This window comes from Chelmon rostratus, chromosome 3 (genome assembly GCF_017976325.1).
Source record: "Chelmon rostratus isolate fCheRos1 chromosome 3, fCheRos1.pri, whole genome shotgun sequence".
NCBI classification, from domain to species: domain Eukaryota; kingdom Metazoa; phylum Chordata; class Actinopteri; order Chaetodontiformes; family Chaetodontidae; genus Chelmon; species Chelmon rostratus.
The window spans coordinates 22,770,786-22,785,790 of NC_055660.1; the positions used below are offsets into that span (position 1 = coordinate 22,770,786).

Consider the following 15,005-nt stretch of genomic DNA (forward strand, 5'->3'; position numbering starts at 1 on the left):
AGCCATCAGTGTCGGACACGTAGTGGGAACGAGCAGGTCCCGATGCACAAGTCACGGCAACCCTCGGCGGAGATGAAGGCGGACTCCGACTGGCTCTGATTTTTAAAAGCCCTTTTCATTCAGCAGGTTGGTTGCCAATGGTTATCAATATGGCAGAGCCGTTATCCCAAGCACCCACCGCTGCAAAAATGGCGTCACTTAACCGGGTCCGAGCTTTGGCGATGATTTTCTTAACTGTCACTGGCTGTTGTGTCACCCCGACAAGTGGCAAGGAAGGGTCCGAGGAGACCGTCATCATAGGGCTCCGACTGGAGGACACGGACGACATTTCCTTCATGGATAAGGGCTACCTGCGGGTGAGTGAGCGCTCTCGGGTGAAATTAAGGGTGTACGGGCAGAACATCAACAACGAGACCTGGTCCAAAATTGCTTTCACGGAACATGAGCGGAGCCGGACGGTGGGGAGCCTTGACAGCTCCTCGGGGGATAACCAGAGCCAAGAGGACTCGTCCGGCTTGCATCCCTGCGGTATTAGGACTTCGGATATAATTATATTGCCCAACATCATCCTGAATCGAAAGACGTCGGGAATAGTTGAAATCGAGGTCAAACCTCTGCGGAAGACTGAGAGGAGTAAAGCGTACTACCTTTGCATCGCCACCGCGACACCGGCCGTGCCCGGGATGCACGACCCGTGGACGGAGAACACCTGGATCTACCACGATGGGGATGACACCAAAGTGATAGTGGTGGAGGAGAAAAAGTTTCTGCTGCCCTTCTGGCTTCAGGTCATCTTCATCTCCATGTTGCTTTGCCTGTCGGGTATGTTCAGCGGGTTGAACCTGGGGCTCATGGCTCTGGACCCCATGGAGCTCCAGATAGTCCAGAACTGCGGCACGGAGAAGGAGAAGAATTATGCCAAAAAAATAGAGCCGGTCAGGAGTCAAGGGAATTACCTGCTTTGCTCGCTTCTGCTCGGGAACGTGTTGGTGAACACCACGCTGACCATCCTGCTGGATGACATCGCCGGCTCGGGGCTGATCGCGGTGGTCATGTCCACCATCGGAATAGTCATTTTCGGCGAAATCGTGCCTCAGGCCATCTGCTCCAGACACGGCCTCGCTGTGGGCGCCAACACCATATTCCTCACCAAGTTCTTCATGCTGCTCACCTTCCCCGCCTCCTACCCGGTGAGCAAGCTGCTGGACTACCTTCTGGGACAGGAGATAGGAACCGTGTACAACCGGGAGAAGCTCCTGGAGATGCTGCGCGTCACGGACCCCTACAACGACCTGGTGAAGGAGGAGCTGAACATCATCCAGGGCGCGCTGGAGCTCAGGACTAAGACCGTGGAGGACGTGATGACGCCGCTGCGAGACTGCTTCATGATCCCCGGGGATGCCACCCTGGACTTCAACACCATGTCCGAGATCATGAAGAGCGGCTACACGCGCATCCCGGTCTACGAGAGCGAGAGGTCCAACATAGTGGATCTGCTCTTTGTCAAGGACCTGGCGTTTGTGGACCCGGATGATTGCACCCCGCTCAAAACCATCACAAAGTTTTACAGCCACCCCTTACATTTTGTGTTCAATGACACCAAGCTGGACGCAATGCTGGAGGAGTTTAAAAAAGGTGAGACAGCCAGATAGTGTATGTTTACTCATGTTAACTTATTATTAGTTTATTCATCTGGTGCCAAATTAAAAGCCCACTAAAAGATAAAAGTCGTGTAAGAGATTTTAGTCTCTCCTGACCCTCCAGTGACAAAGGTCATTGCACAAGCAGGTTGGCCTTTCGCCCGTCCAACACGCTCCCCCTCCTGGATGAGGGAGTTTGGACAGGTGAGTGATGTAGTGGTGTATTCCAGGTAGAGCAGAATGCCTGTGCTGCTCTGCCCATCGGCAGGTCAAGGTGTGTGGCCGACACCTACGTGTCTAAAACCTGATTTTCAGGATCAATAGTGGAAGGAGAGTTCTTGTCGAGTGAGAGCAGAGGAGGAGGAAGGGGCCGGGGCTGTTTTGGGGTTTCTTCTCATCCCTGCCTCGCAGGGCGCCGTAGCAGCCGCATCAGTAGCCTCACCGGTCACTTCCTGTAAAGAGGAGGAGGAGGTGTCGTTATCTCTCTCCATCGCTTCCATTCACTGTTAATGTTCACACGGTTCCTCTCTCTCTCCTCCTGCTCTTTGCCTTGCTTTCCTCCTCTCACCTTGCCCTCCCATTCAGCCCTTTTTACTCTTTCCCCTCCCTCCCTCTCTGTGATTTGTGAATGCATTAGGACATGTGGGAATGGTGCAACGGCAGTGCTGAGGTTATCAGGTGGGGGCATCTTGTTTGAGAACCTGCTTAAATCCCTCTCTACCTCTCTTGTGCTTGCCTCTGAATGATGGTGGCGATAACTCCTTTTGTCCAGCCCTGGAATGCAGTCGTGTGGATAATGAATAACAGCCTCTAACACCCTCGAGCCCACCGTGTGTGTGTGTGTGTGTGTGTGTGCATGGCGTTTGAGAAAGATGTTTACCTCACCCACAGTTTACCTGATGTTTTGCATAGCCATCCCCCTCTCTGTTGTTGCCTCTGACTAAGTTATTCCCAGCACTGTTTGTACATGTGGTTCTGGTCTGTTCCCTCTTTACGCCCAGATCTGCAGCTATGGGAGTGACTCACTGATACATGAGCGCACCTGTTCATCAGCTGCTTTACCAATACTTCACATGTGGAAAGGGCATGATTGATGCATTGCGTGCTCATTAGAGTATTCACTTTACTTTAAGAGGATTAATTGGGGGGTGGTGGGGGGGAAACAGAACAAATCATTGAGCTCCATTACCAGAAATTAGGTGTAGCGCTCCATGCCAAATTAGCATTACATAATATACTAGTTGTGTGGGGTTTGTTTGTTTTCATCACAGCTGAGTGTTTACAGACATGCACCAGCAGCAGAAAACATCAATTCCTACGGCCTTGCTGATCATTATTCACACAAAGTTCAACTGAATTTGAGCGATACATCGCGCCATGTTCTGCTGCATGGTTGCAATAATATAATCAGCAAATATGAGCCTCGCAGTGTCGCCCACCTCGTTACACAAGCCCAAGTCGACTGGCAGCGTCTGATGGCTGAGATTTTTTAAGCATTATGACTGACCAAAGTGGGTATGACAGTGGAACAGATAGGTGGTCACCCTGTGTTAGGAGTATCAGCAGGCATCCAGCCACTACAATCACAGGTCACAGAATGCAGCATTATACACACACACTGCAGCATCAGCCCTCACAGAAACTTTGAAAAAGTGTTTGCGATTGGCAGCAGTGAGATCTCTGATGGTGTGTGCAAAATTTGCTGTGCTGTTGCAGGATCAGTGGCCAATCACAGTTTACTCTGTCTTTGTTTTGACTAGAGAACAACTATTCTGACTCTAGTATCATTTTTTAATAGAGATTTATTGTGATCAAACATCAGTACTGAAATTTAACTTCCTGGTTTAGTTGGTTAAATGAATACTAATACTAAACTAACTATTGAGTGGAGTAATGTAGTATGGAATGATATTTGAAAATAGTCTTATAGACTTTGTTGTAAAACTTATAGTTCTACCACACAGCTATGTCAGGAACTTCACTCACAATATCAGTTTTTTAGAGACACTCCTGAGCTTGCATCCAAATTGTTGTTTGGGTTTGGTTTGGTTTGGTCCCTTCAGGTCCCGTCCCCTCTTGCCAGCTTTGTACCTGTCTGACATTGATATTTACTTCAGCTGGCACAGGCTGAACAGCTTTAGACATGTGCATCTAAGCATCCAGCTTTGTGCACAACTTGAAATCCTTAAGAGTGAGCTTTGGTGGAAAAATGGGTCTCTGGGGCGTAGCGTTATTTTGACTATGTTAGCAGATATTCTGTTTATTGTTATATAATGATATTGAACTTTTACTTATGGTTTTCATCATGTCAGTTTTGTCCCAGTCATTTAGCTCTAATACTAGCCTGACACGTGTTGAATAATAGCCTGAACTGTAAATCTGCAATTAGTGTTCAGAGTGCAACACTCACTGTCTGCAAGTTAAAATCAACCGGTACCTCAAACGCTTCACATGTGGGGAACAGCTTCTGTCGTGGGCTCAGGTGTATCTGTTTACTCACGGCATGCTCACATTATGTTGCCGGCACAGTTCATCATATAGTTGCGGTGTGTCGTGGCAGAGCGTTCCTGCGGCTGGCCCTGCGCCAGAGGGAATTCGCCTTCAGCCTCTCATGGAAGCCATAAGCAATTGTTGTAGGGAGGGCTGCGGGGTCAAAGTTTCCCGTCAATCTGGCTCTGTTCGCAGCGCACACTCAGTTCAAAGTGCTTTGTATTGTAAGTCATTGTTAATTAATTTGATGCCGCTTGCAGAGCTACATAGTCGTCTGAAGTCTGTTGCAAAAAATCAAAGAAAAAAGTACAACCGGCTCATATTAGAGGCTGCTGCAGCGTTGGATATAAACGTTCTGGCAAGGTGGCTCGTCTTTGTCCTGTGTTAGTCATTTCTCTTACAATGTGCTTAGAAATCCCACTGAATTACATGGCTCTTAAAAACTGTTAAGTATGAAAGAAACCTGTTGAAGAGTAAGAACTTGAAGCTCGTGCTTTAAATATTGAATTTGCTCAACATTGCTGGTGTTTCACCCTGCTCGACCCAGGCTCCCTAGGTCAGGGGTTACGGTCAGACTCATGCAGGAGCTTTTTAATTCAGGCAGACACCCCTCTGGAAACTTCTGACCCCTCCATTAATTGCTCTCCGTCTGCGATTGCAACAATTACTGTCATCCAAGGGGCTGCTTGTCAAGCTGCAGGTTTACCGGTTAATGAGTGGATCAGTGTGTGCCATTTGGGACCAAACCAAGTAGTTGAGTCAGAAACAGGATTTTAGCTGCCCTTCTGACTTTGAGTTATGTGTGATATTCCTGAAAGCCAAAGTTATTCACTCACTCACATGCAGTGCAATCAGCTTTGTGAGAGGAGGGAAGGATCTACTGTATGGATGTTTGATTCAGGTTATGCACAGGCTTTCTTCCCCACCGCCCTGTGGTTTCTGCCCCTGGGGAAGGCACGCCACTTGCCTAAATTGATTATGGAATTCCAGAGGGGGGACACACATTCTCAGTTCTTCTTTTATCTACACCTCCGATTCCAAAAAGCTGGGATGTTGTGTAAAAAATACAAACAGAGTGCAGTCATTTGCAGTGTTCCTGAGCCCATGTAGTAACATCCTTTATCCAATCACGCGTTCACAAACCTCGCTCCATCCTCGCTTGTGAACGACTGAGTTTTTGTGTGTTTTGTGAGTGTTTTTGAAACATTCCACAACTTTCTCAGTCTTAAGTTGCTCCTGTTACAACCTGTTTGTAATAAAATTCAGGATAGGCAGATATTTACAACAATCAAAGTACTTGATGAGGTCAAACATTAAATATATTGTCTTTGTGCTGTTTTTTTTATGTGAGTTTATGTCACGAAGAATTAGCAAATGATCACATTCTAATTATTTCTGTTTTACACAGTGTCCCAGTGTTTTTGGAATCGAGGTTGAAACTTTTAAACTTGTTGTGTACATTGATGTAGTTATCCCACCTGTGATAGTGTTTATATACACACTGTTAAGACAAGTCTATGAGCCATCGAGCACGTGTGAAAATTCCCTGTGGCATTCCTTTTAAAGCGACCAGTTTTACTCGTGTTTCATAGCTCAGGGTGTATATGCTCCACAGTCTGAGAGTAATGTCTCCAGTGTGACAGAGCCTACATGAGGCCTGGCACGTCTTGAACTAGTTCCCCGATTGCTGCAATATAGGCCAATCTACGCTTAATTCAGATTCAACAGCCTTCACGGTCTCTTTGCTCAGTACTTTGTCTTAAAGTGAAACTCTTTTTTCTCTCTCTCTCTGTTGGTGTTGCTGAAATACTAACAGGAGATTTGTTTTTTGCTTCACGTGCTTTTATTCTTTCTGGGTGTTTGTGCGTGGAGCGTATCATAGCAAATGTCCAGAAAAAGTGCGTGTTTGCCTGGTAACCCTTGGCGTTAATGCTGCAACAAGTGTTGGGATTAAATGGCATCATGTTGGTAAGAACACTTAATGTTTCCTGATGAGGGACACCCCTTTGAACTCAGCAAGACTTCTCCTCCCGGCCGCTCACTTTATCAGAACTAATTACCTCGAATCAAAGGTTGTCTGCGTTTCACTATACTTTGTGTTGCAGGAGACGGCGTTAGTAGTAGATTTTTTGGATGGAATGCGGTTTTAAAGCAGAACTCAGTACATGCATGGGGCAACAACTGCGTGTTACAAACAGCATAGAGTAGCATGTTAACACATCACCACATGCTGTTAAAAAGAGTAATATCTTCTTTTTAGATACACACTCTATTTTTTCCCAGCTCATTTGTCCACTCTTATGTGCTGCCTTTTGGGACATAAGCCTCTCTATATAGTTAGTTTATGAAAGTTTATTTTAGTGAGCATTTTCTCCTCTGTAATTAGCACCTGTCTGTCAAAGTGTTTGAGTTTTCATATGCACTGTGCAACCCTTTGGCTGCACTTTAAGAGCTAAAGGCGAAAGCTGCTGTTGTAGAAACCTGCTGAATGGTAACTTTTCACCTATTGTACTCTTGACTCTCAATTTGTGGGACCACAAGCTGTTTTGCATGTTTTAGCCCATTATTCTACACATCATGAACACTTTACATTTCTGCCAACTGTTTTTTCCAAGGCAGAGATTTGCAGAGACTTGTCGGTGATCCATCACAGTTCACTTTTCATTGTCTCTGCTTTTTGTCGCAGTTCACGGGCTAACGTTGTATGGTAATGTGTTTGCTTTATTATCACCCTCTGAAGTTGTTTTGGCAAATGTGTGAGCTTTACATATCCAGCAGACATGTGGCAACATTAGAATTCATCGGGAGTTATCTTTTTTCTGCCCACCTGGCACTTGTAAGTCAATATTCAATCTCCTTCTAGAGCTTTTTTGTCTCCACCGACTCCATGGGGGAAATATTTGGCTCTTCAACCGCTAAATGCTCCATTATGTTCACCAGCTAGTTGCTAACTTTGTCCCTCTGCTGTGCTGGGCAGGTAGTGTAGGCCGGGTTCGTGTGAGCCCTTTCACTGAAAGCAGCTGCCTGCTGCTGCTGGAGACACAGCTGATGAGAGTGGAAAACCAACACACGGAGCTCAAAGATGCTAAAACGTGCTGTAAAACTGTAGAGCCGGGTGATAATCTCAGTGGGTTTGTCACTACAAGCGACTCCTCCACGTTGCACAGTCATTTGATTGATAATAGAATAATATTGATAAGTGCACCTTTAAGGATGTTCTGGGCTTTCCAGGATTTCAGACAGCTGAAAAACAACCAAATGGACTTTTATCTGTTCACAAGATGTTTTCTTATGTTTGTCGTCTGGGTTCGATTGTTACCAAAACATAGCTGAGGATGTCAGAGTGCCCTTGAATGCACCACCAAGGAGAGTTTTCAGAATGTTCCGTTCTGCCGACTGTTTCTGCGCTCCACAACAACATAGTTTTGACAAAACAATAAGCTGATGAAATGTTTACTGTGAGGATTTTGTCTACGAGTTCAATGTGTCTACAAGTTCATTGTTATACTCAAGCGATGAATGTGGACGTGTTGAACATGGCAACATTGCAGAGATTCCACGTGTGATGTAAGATTTATTCAACAACACGAGTTGTTAACGGCAATGCAGAATATAAATGAATGAATGCCAGATTGACTTCTGGTGGTTTAGATATCATCTGGATTGAACTCTTGAGTGTGTTGTGTTCAAAGGCTGGCTTTTGAATTGGCCTACATTCTTCAGATTCTGGTACAACATGGAGTGCAGGCTTTTAAGACCCGATTAGTACAACAGTTGAGGAGTGTGAATCTGGCCGCAGTGCATTCCCAAAGCCTGTCTGATCTGGCATTATGACTTTTACTTTACATTTATTTTCTACTGGGCCCCCCGTACTATGTATTTAGCACAAAAGCACCAGTGCAGTGTGTCTGCAGTGGTTCGGATTTGCCGTTCGGTGATGTGTATCCAAAGGTGAGGAGGTAACATGTTTGCTTTGCGTGTAGGGAAGTCTTCAGGTACTGTAGGCTACGTCGTAATGTGGTGCTTCCCCACAACTCCTGCTATTCTTATTCACCAAACAAACTCCGGTGTCAGTGTCAGCTTGCAACTGTATATTTCACTTTAGTTGGAAAATGTTTTAGCCTTCAAATTGGCCCCACTTGGCAAACCTGGGTGCAACCGACAAAAGGTGCATCAGAAAATAGACCGTACTGTCTTTAAACACAAGAAGCTTCCTGTTCCCATGAAGAGGACATGTTATGAAACCTCGCTTTGAAGAGCAAATTTATGTCCTTTTATGCGAGACTTTTGATCTAAACCTCTGTGATCTGGCCTCCTCACCTCTGTACAGCAGCTCAATGTGATGTATCAAAAGGCTGCTTACAGCGGAGGGACAATGGTCTGCTATGAATGTCTACTAAGAATCACGTTTAGTGCGTATGTAGCAGGTATACTGGTCTCTATGTATTACAGAGGTCGGGTTGATCAGAATTTCTTCCTGATATCGGTGTAATTTATTGTTTAAAGTGATCAAAACATCTATACAGCACAAATTTCAGCGGCTACAGTTTGTTTTAGTTGCGTCAGTGCGGTTGTACATACAGCTCACATCTTTTCTTCTTGATTCCTTGGCCATTTCATTCCTGGTAGCTTCTGATGATGGCTGTTTGGTGAAGAAAGGCTTTGGTAGTTTTGTGTTGTGGATGTAGTTAAGGAGCTGAGTCTGCTTCCAGCACATGTTGCCAAGGATCTGTAGCCATGCACTACTGAGGAAAATTTGTTATTACGCAATCCAGAATGCAGCCACCCCCACGTTCCTTTTAATAAGCTGTTTCCCAAAACAGAGACCTGTGTGTGTTTTTCTTTTGGAAGGGCCAAGGTGTTAACAGATTATTTAGACTTCATAGGTGACACGATCGGAGAGCTATTACCATAACAGCAGACTAAGACTGAGAAACACTGTATATGCTCGTAATGGGACAGGTTGGTGCTTCAGAAACATTTTTGAAAGAGAAACACTCACGTATCATAGTTAGTCGAACAGTGAAAACAAAAGGCGTAGTTGGACGATGTTGTGAAGTAGTGTGGGATCATGGGAGTTGTTGTCAGAGGTTGCTCAGGCCGAAAGGTTGATGGACGAGGTAATGTATTAGAGTTTTATTTGTGTTTCTAGTGTTTTCATGGACGTTAGAGCATCTAGAGGGGTAAAGAGGATATGACGCCATTGGCAGGCGACCAAATGAATCTCATTACCTTGAATGAAATTACAGATTTCTCTGGGTTTGAACATTGTTGGAAACATTTGGGATCATGTAAATACACAACTCAACAAAATATGTAACATAGGTCCAGTCGTTTTTGTGTATTTTAATCCGGAAATGTTGCATATTAGGCCTTTAAGTGCAGATGAGCATCTGTTAGTTGTCCCTCTTCATCATCCCGCTACAGATTCACTTCTCGGTTTTGTGGTCTCGGCCGCTGTGAGACACTTGTTGATGTCCACGGCGTTGAGCGAATGGTCCCAAGGCATTCAGGAATGAAATGGCAGATCTCTTTACTCTGAAGGGAAATGCAATTAAGGATGCAATGAGAGTGAGTTTTCGACCATTCACCGCCCGAAGCTAAAAACCACAAATGAGCATGAATACAGTCTGTGATGTCATCAAGACAAGACAGCTGATGCTTCAGTGGCAGATCTTGTCCTGCTAAAGGAATTTAAATAAAGCTTCAGATTCTGTTTTTTTTTTTTTTTTGTTAATCTCTCACACTGTCCTTAGTAAAAAGCATGTTCTCTTTGTCTCCGGTGAGAGGAGAACGCCACAGACATGTTTGTTTTGACTGCAGTTATGTCTTTCAGATATTATCATGGTAATTTGGGTGGTGTTCGTAATGTCATTCTTATGAAACGAAGGGAAATTGCTGCTATTAGTGTTGCTGTGTGATGATTTGGAGGAGGAGAAGAATGATGATGATGATGATGATGTGCTGCAGCGATCACCATGTCTTATTAGCTGAGGCTGAAATTGGCAAATGTGTAAAGATCCCTCCAAATGCGTTGTTTCCTGACAGTAGCGCTCTGTCACACTGGCTCAGATATTGAGCTCCAGAGGTACAGTGCTGCACTGTCATCAGTTTTGATTTGTCTCAGATGAACACTAGAGCTGCTGTTAGCTGCTATCAGGCACATTTTGTCTCGTACAGTGTGGACCAGTTCTTTTTTAAAGCGAGCACTGCTTTCCACCCGCCGTTAGTTGTCTCTGCATTTGCTCTTACAGGACGTGTACGTTTGCACAGCTCTATCTTTATATGGTCCCTGCCTAAGTTTGACTTGAGCGAAAGGAAAAATAAGGGCCATTCAGGCTGTGCCTCAGAGAGGGACAGAAAGCCCTCCAGCTTGGTCAGCCTAGTAACCAGGCTCTGTGCAGCACACTCAGGGAAGCAGAGCCGTCTTGCTTGTGCAGCAAGTCCCATCCCCCTCCTCCCACATTCCCTCTCTCCCTCTTCTCTCCATATTGTCCTCTTGCCCATTTCCCTCAGTGTTATAAATTACAAACGACACAAACCTCCAGGCCTAATGCCCTGCCATGGACGCCTTCCAAGCTGCACTTTTTGGAGAGCCAAGAGGCTGGCTTCATTGATAACACCGGGCACACTGTCCGTCTCTCCATTTACTGGCAGGAGGAAAAGCCCAAGACGGGCCCTTCACAGGCCCGAAAGACACCAGCGCTTTTTACAATCAGCTGATGGAGCCTACTTTTCTGAGCCTTCAGCAGTGCTAGTGTTTCATTTCAGCCGGCCATGCAAAACACATCAATAATGAATAAAACAACAAAAAGGATTGAGCATCCAGACTTTATATTTACTCTTACATGATGCCTGATGATTCAATTAATCACGACAGTTTATGGATTTTAGATGTCTGTGGGAAACTAATCCCAGCCATTTTGAGGGACGTTTGGGACATTCTCACACCACTGTTTTGGCTTTTGAGAAAATCAGCACCATCCAGCCGTGAGCATTTATTAACAAAAGATCAAAAAGTGGGATCCTCAAAAGTGCACGTGTCCGCTTCATGTCCTCATGCTGCCAAAGTAATATTAGAGGGAACAATCAGTAAGTAAAGCATCTCTGCATTAAGAATAAATAGCATCACAGCTTGCATTTAATAGTATTGTTTTTTGTATTTATTATTTTGCAAAATAACAGCGTAAACAAAGAATATATAAATGTCATTATACATTAACAGCAGCACCGCATATTGACAAAACACTGACTTTGCATCACAAGAGGTTTTTACAAACTGAAACAGTTCCACACCGCAGACATTTCTGTTGCGTGTACATTTTCTAAAAGGCACATCCTCATCTGGTAGTTTATGGTCATTTCTGTTCTACTTCTACACAAAGTCCGTAACAGCTTACATGAAAACCATGGCTCTGAGTGTAAGTCACAAATTAATACAATTTAAATAAGTGTCACGTTGACGTCTTTCATACCACCTGGTAAAAAAACGACCCAGTTCAGGTTTTAGTCTTTCGTGTGGTGTGACCTGGATGAGACATATATTGTGTACAGTGAGAGTAAACATGGAAAAAGCGGTTAGAATACACTGTTTTTAGATCGTTTCTGTACCACCTCCGTCTGCAGAAATAAACCAGAGGGAAACCAGATATCTGCCCATGCAGCTTTGTTGTAAGATGCATTTTTAGGTCATTCAGTTCTCTTGGTCTGTCTGCACTCTTTCCCTCTCTAAAGACTCCCAACTAACAGCGAGGGGGCAAACTGCTAGTAGAGCCCCACTATGGTCTGCAGGCCCCTGCCACTGCTCCAGCTGACCCTCCAGACCCAGATCCAGGCTCCAAGCCTTAACCCCATCCAAAGCTGACCCTCCAGCTTGAATTATGATTCCTGTCCTGTTTGCACCCATTGCAGATGGTTGTTTTGCTGTGCTCATGTAGTATTTCACTGAGTTCAAGTCTTGATGTCCTGATTTCTTGCTGTCAGTGTTGTTAAATATTCACTTTGCTGTTCAGAATCGCTGGAGTAGCAGCTCTATTTTAGGGTGGACTTTCACTTTGGGGGGTAAGAATTGTGACACATTTGAAACACTGTGTTGTTTTTATGAGTGATGATTAATTAATAATCAGCAGGGACTTAATGGTGAGGGAAACAATGTTAATGGCCATTTGAGAGTTGCAGGGTTAAGATGTTAATTGTTTGAGCACAATTGTTCCAATTCTAGGAAATGCATTAAGAGCATGTGGTGGTAATTGACATTCAGTAACTCAGCAGTATTTTAATTAATTAAATTTAAACATGATGGACAATGGATGGACTTCTAATACACTGCTGATTGATACCCCATATGTTAACATATAACTAACAAAGAGACCGTTTTTGAAGGTAAAAAACTAAAGTCAGTGTCTCATCAGTCGGCCTACAGCCGGCCACACACCATGACATTTCCATAAGTAAGTCATCACTTGAACAGGGAGTGCATGAGATTTAACCAACCAATTTTAACCACCATACTGTTAAAATTGAACCACAAATGATATCAAGTGCTAAAACCTTCCACTGGAGTGCATGTTTATCAGAATCATGCTCATGGTCTTCTTATCCTGATGATTTCTGTCGAGAGTAAATGTCGAGAGTAAATGTCGGTAGCAGACGGATGATTCTGTGTGGATGGGTAATGGAATAAAAACAGCACAGGATGCAGGACGTTCTTGCGAGTTTCATGTTTTCCTCAACAACCCACATTCTCAAAGCTTATTGCACAAAGCACGGCAGCTTTTTTATTGAGTACTTAGCTCATTCTAGCTTTAAGGATTTCGCCCCGGCTAATTGTTTTTATTGAGGTATTAATTATGAGTTTTAAAGCTCCAAGTACTCTGAGCCAAAAATGCCTGTTTTCAGGTGTTTAATTAGCTCGCTCTTTCTGTGTCACAAGTGAAGAGTGCGTCGAGTGTTTTGGTTGCAGTAGTGATGCTGCTGTGTGGCATTTTATTGCTGCTAATTTTGCTGAAATTCACTCCACTCCTCAGTTTATTGTTAGAGGTCTTTTAAAAAATCCTTTGAAACATGTCAGATATTTATTACATCCTTGTTTTCATGCAGTTTCACACTTTACTGTATGGGCTTGTTTAGAAGTGACTTAACAAGTTATACAGTAAATGGCAGCAGTTATATTGCACTTTATCCACAGCACTTCACCATTTGACATTCATTCACCCATTGACACACAACAATGGCTGCAAGCCAGTGAAGGAGCCTCAGCCACGCTTCTTTGAAGGTTAGCAAGTCAACCAAATCATATCTTACTGAATCAATTTATGCTTATGCCCAAGGGGTGGCTGATAGTGACCCTAAAATAATATGATGATATTTCAGGGTATGTCTGTAATAATGATATTCTTGATGATTTGGCAAAATACGGAGGACAACTTCAAGTTAAAGATACTGAGCCACTGCAGTTTGTCTGCTGGGATCAGATCTGACAACTCCTCCACCGTGGAGCCAGTAGCTGTGTTACTTTCCGTATTGCTGTATTCATGTTGGAGCCGTGCATGATGGTATGACGTTATTACATTAACAAGCTGGAGTATTGCCTTTATCCCAATATGATTTTTCAAAATCATGTTAAAAATTATACTGATATTATTGTGAATGATATATGACACACCCATATAATATGCCCCCCAGTTTAATGATGAGTCATCAAAAGACAGATATTTTGATATAAAACACTCAAAAATGGCTCTTTTGACATATTATGTGACATATACCAACAAATAATGGAAAAATTAACACAAGAACACAGGATTACAACTTAAAAAAAACTATTTTTTTATTTCATTGTGTCTTCAATGGTTCAACATTTTGAGAAATATGCTTAGTCACATGAGAGTGAACGAGGTGAGAGTATTGATTTTAGTGTGTGTTGTGTGTCAAAGCGAGACTGAGTTACACTGTGGCCACAAGTGTAAATTACAGGACGATGACTCTGAATTTCCAGTCATTTTCCATCATTCCTTTGAGTCAGTTTCTTGTTGAACTTTTGCGATAAAACCATTAAAATGTTGATGTGTAACATATGGAGCAAAAGTGTGGCAATGGCCAGAAAACTGACTTAGTAAAATCATTTATAGAACAAAATCTAAAGTTAGCTAGCATTAGCCTCCATAAGCTACTGGTCATACCAGTCATTTGATTCCAGCTCCATTAATGCACAGATTCCCTGGTACAGAACTGTAGAGTCGCAAAGGAAGTGTTGCATTTTTTTTATGAGCTGGATATAAACGATAATGGAAAAGCAATGCCACGACCATCCACCATGCGTTTCTAGCGCAGTTGACTGCAGTTGCAGATTCTGGCCTTCAGTCCAGGGTGTCGCTGTTGCACCAAGTTGGCGCTTAGAGCTTTGGATGTGACACTGTTAAAGAAAGTAGGCTAACATCTGCTAGTGTGGATAGATCCTACAACATCCTGTAACATGTGAGCAGCCAAACTTGTGTTCCTAACCTGCACCAAATGCAAGAATCAGAAATCAGAATGAAACTTGTGGTGAATCATGATGGTTTTAACACTTTGATTGTTTGAAGCTTGTTTGAAGCAAACTAATATCTGTTGTTTCTGAGAACACAATTTCGTTTGGCTCAAAATCTCAAAGTTGAAAAACGGAGCGGGCGCAGTTCTACTTTCATGTGTTTTGCGTCTTTAAAACACCCCCAGTTCTTGTCATCGTTGTGTGATGTGCTCACCATTCAGCAGTTGCAACACTCGCATAACAGAGCAGCACCTGACCACAGGCCCATTCATTTATCCCCACTGGTTTCCCATTGATGCCTCTCCTTATGACTGAGGCCCAAAGGAATCTCCACCCAGGGGACCTTT

At 43.8% G+C, this 15,005-nt stretch overlaps 1 protein-coding gene across 7 annotated transcripts in view; it reads left to right on the forward strand.

Annotated features, from left to right (window-relative positions):
• Window positions 1-63: 63 nt before the first annotated feature.
• cnnm2b (cyclin and CBS domain divalent metal cation transport mediator 2b) overlaps window positions 64-15,005 on the forward strand; it is a 35,553-nt gene continuing 20,611 nt past the window's right edge. For all 7 annotated transcript variants that reach the window (XM_041933239.1, XM_041933237.1, XM_041933243.1 and 4 more), the window contains exon 1: window positions 64-1,635. In XM_041933239.1, the coding sequence (XP_041789173.1) occupies window positions 138-1,635 (1,498 nt within the window). In that variant the 5' untranslated portion in view covers window positions 64-137. The remainder of the gene's footprint in view (window positions 1,636-15,005) is intronic.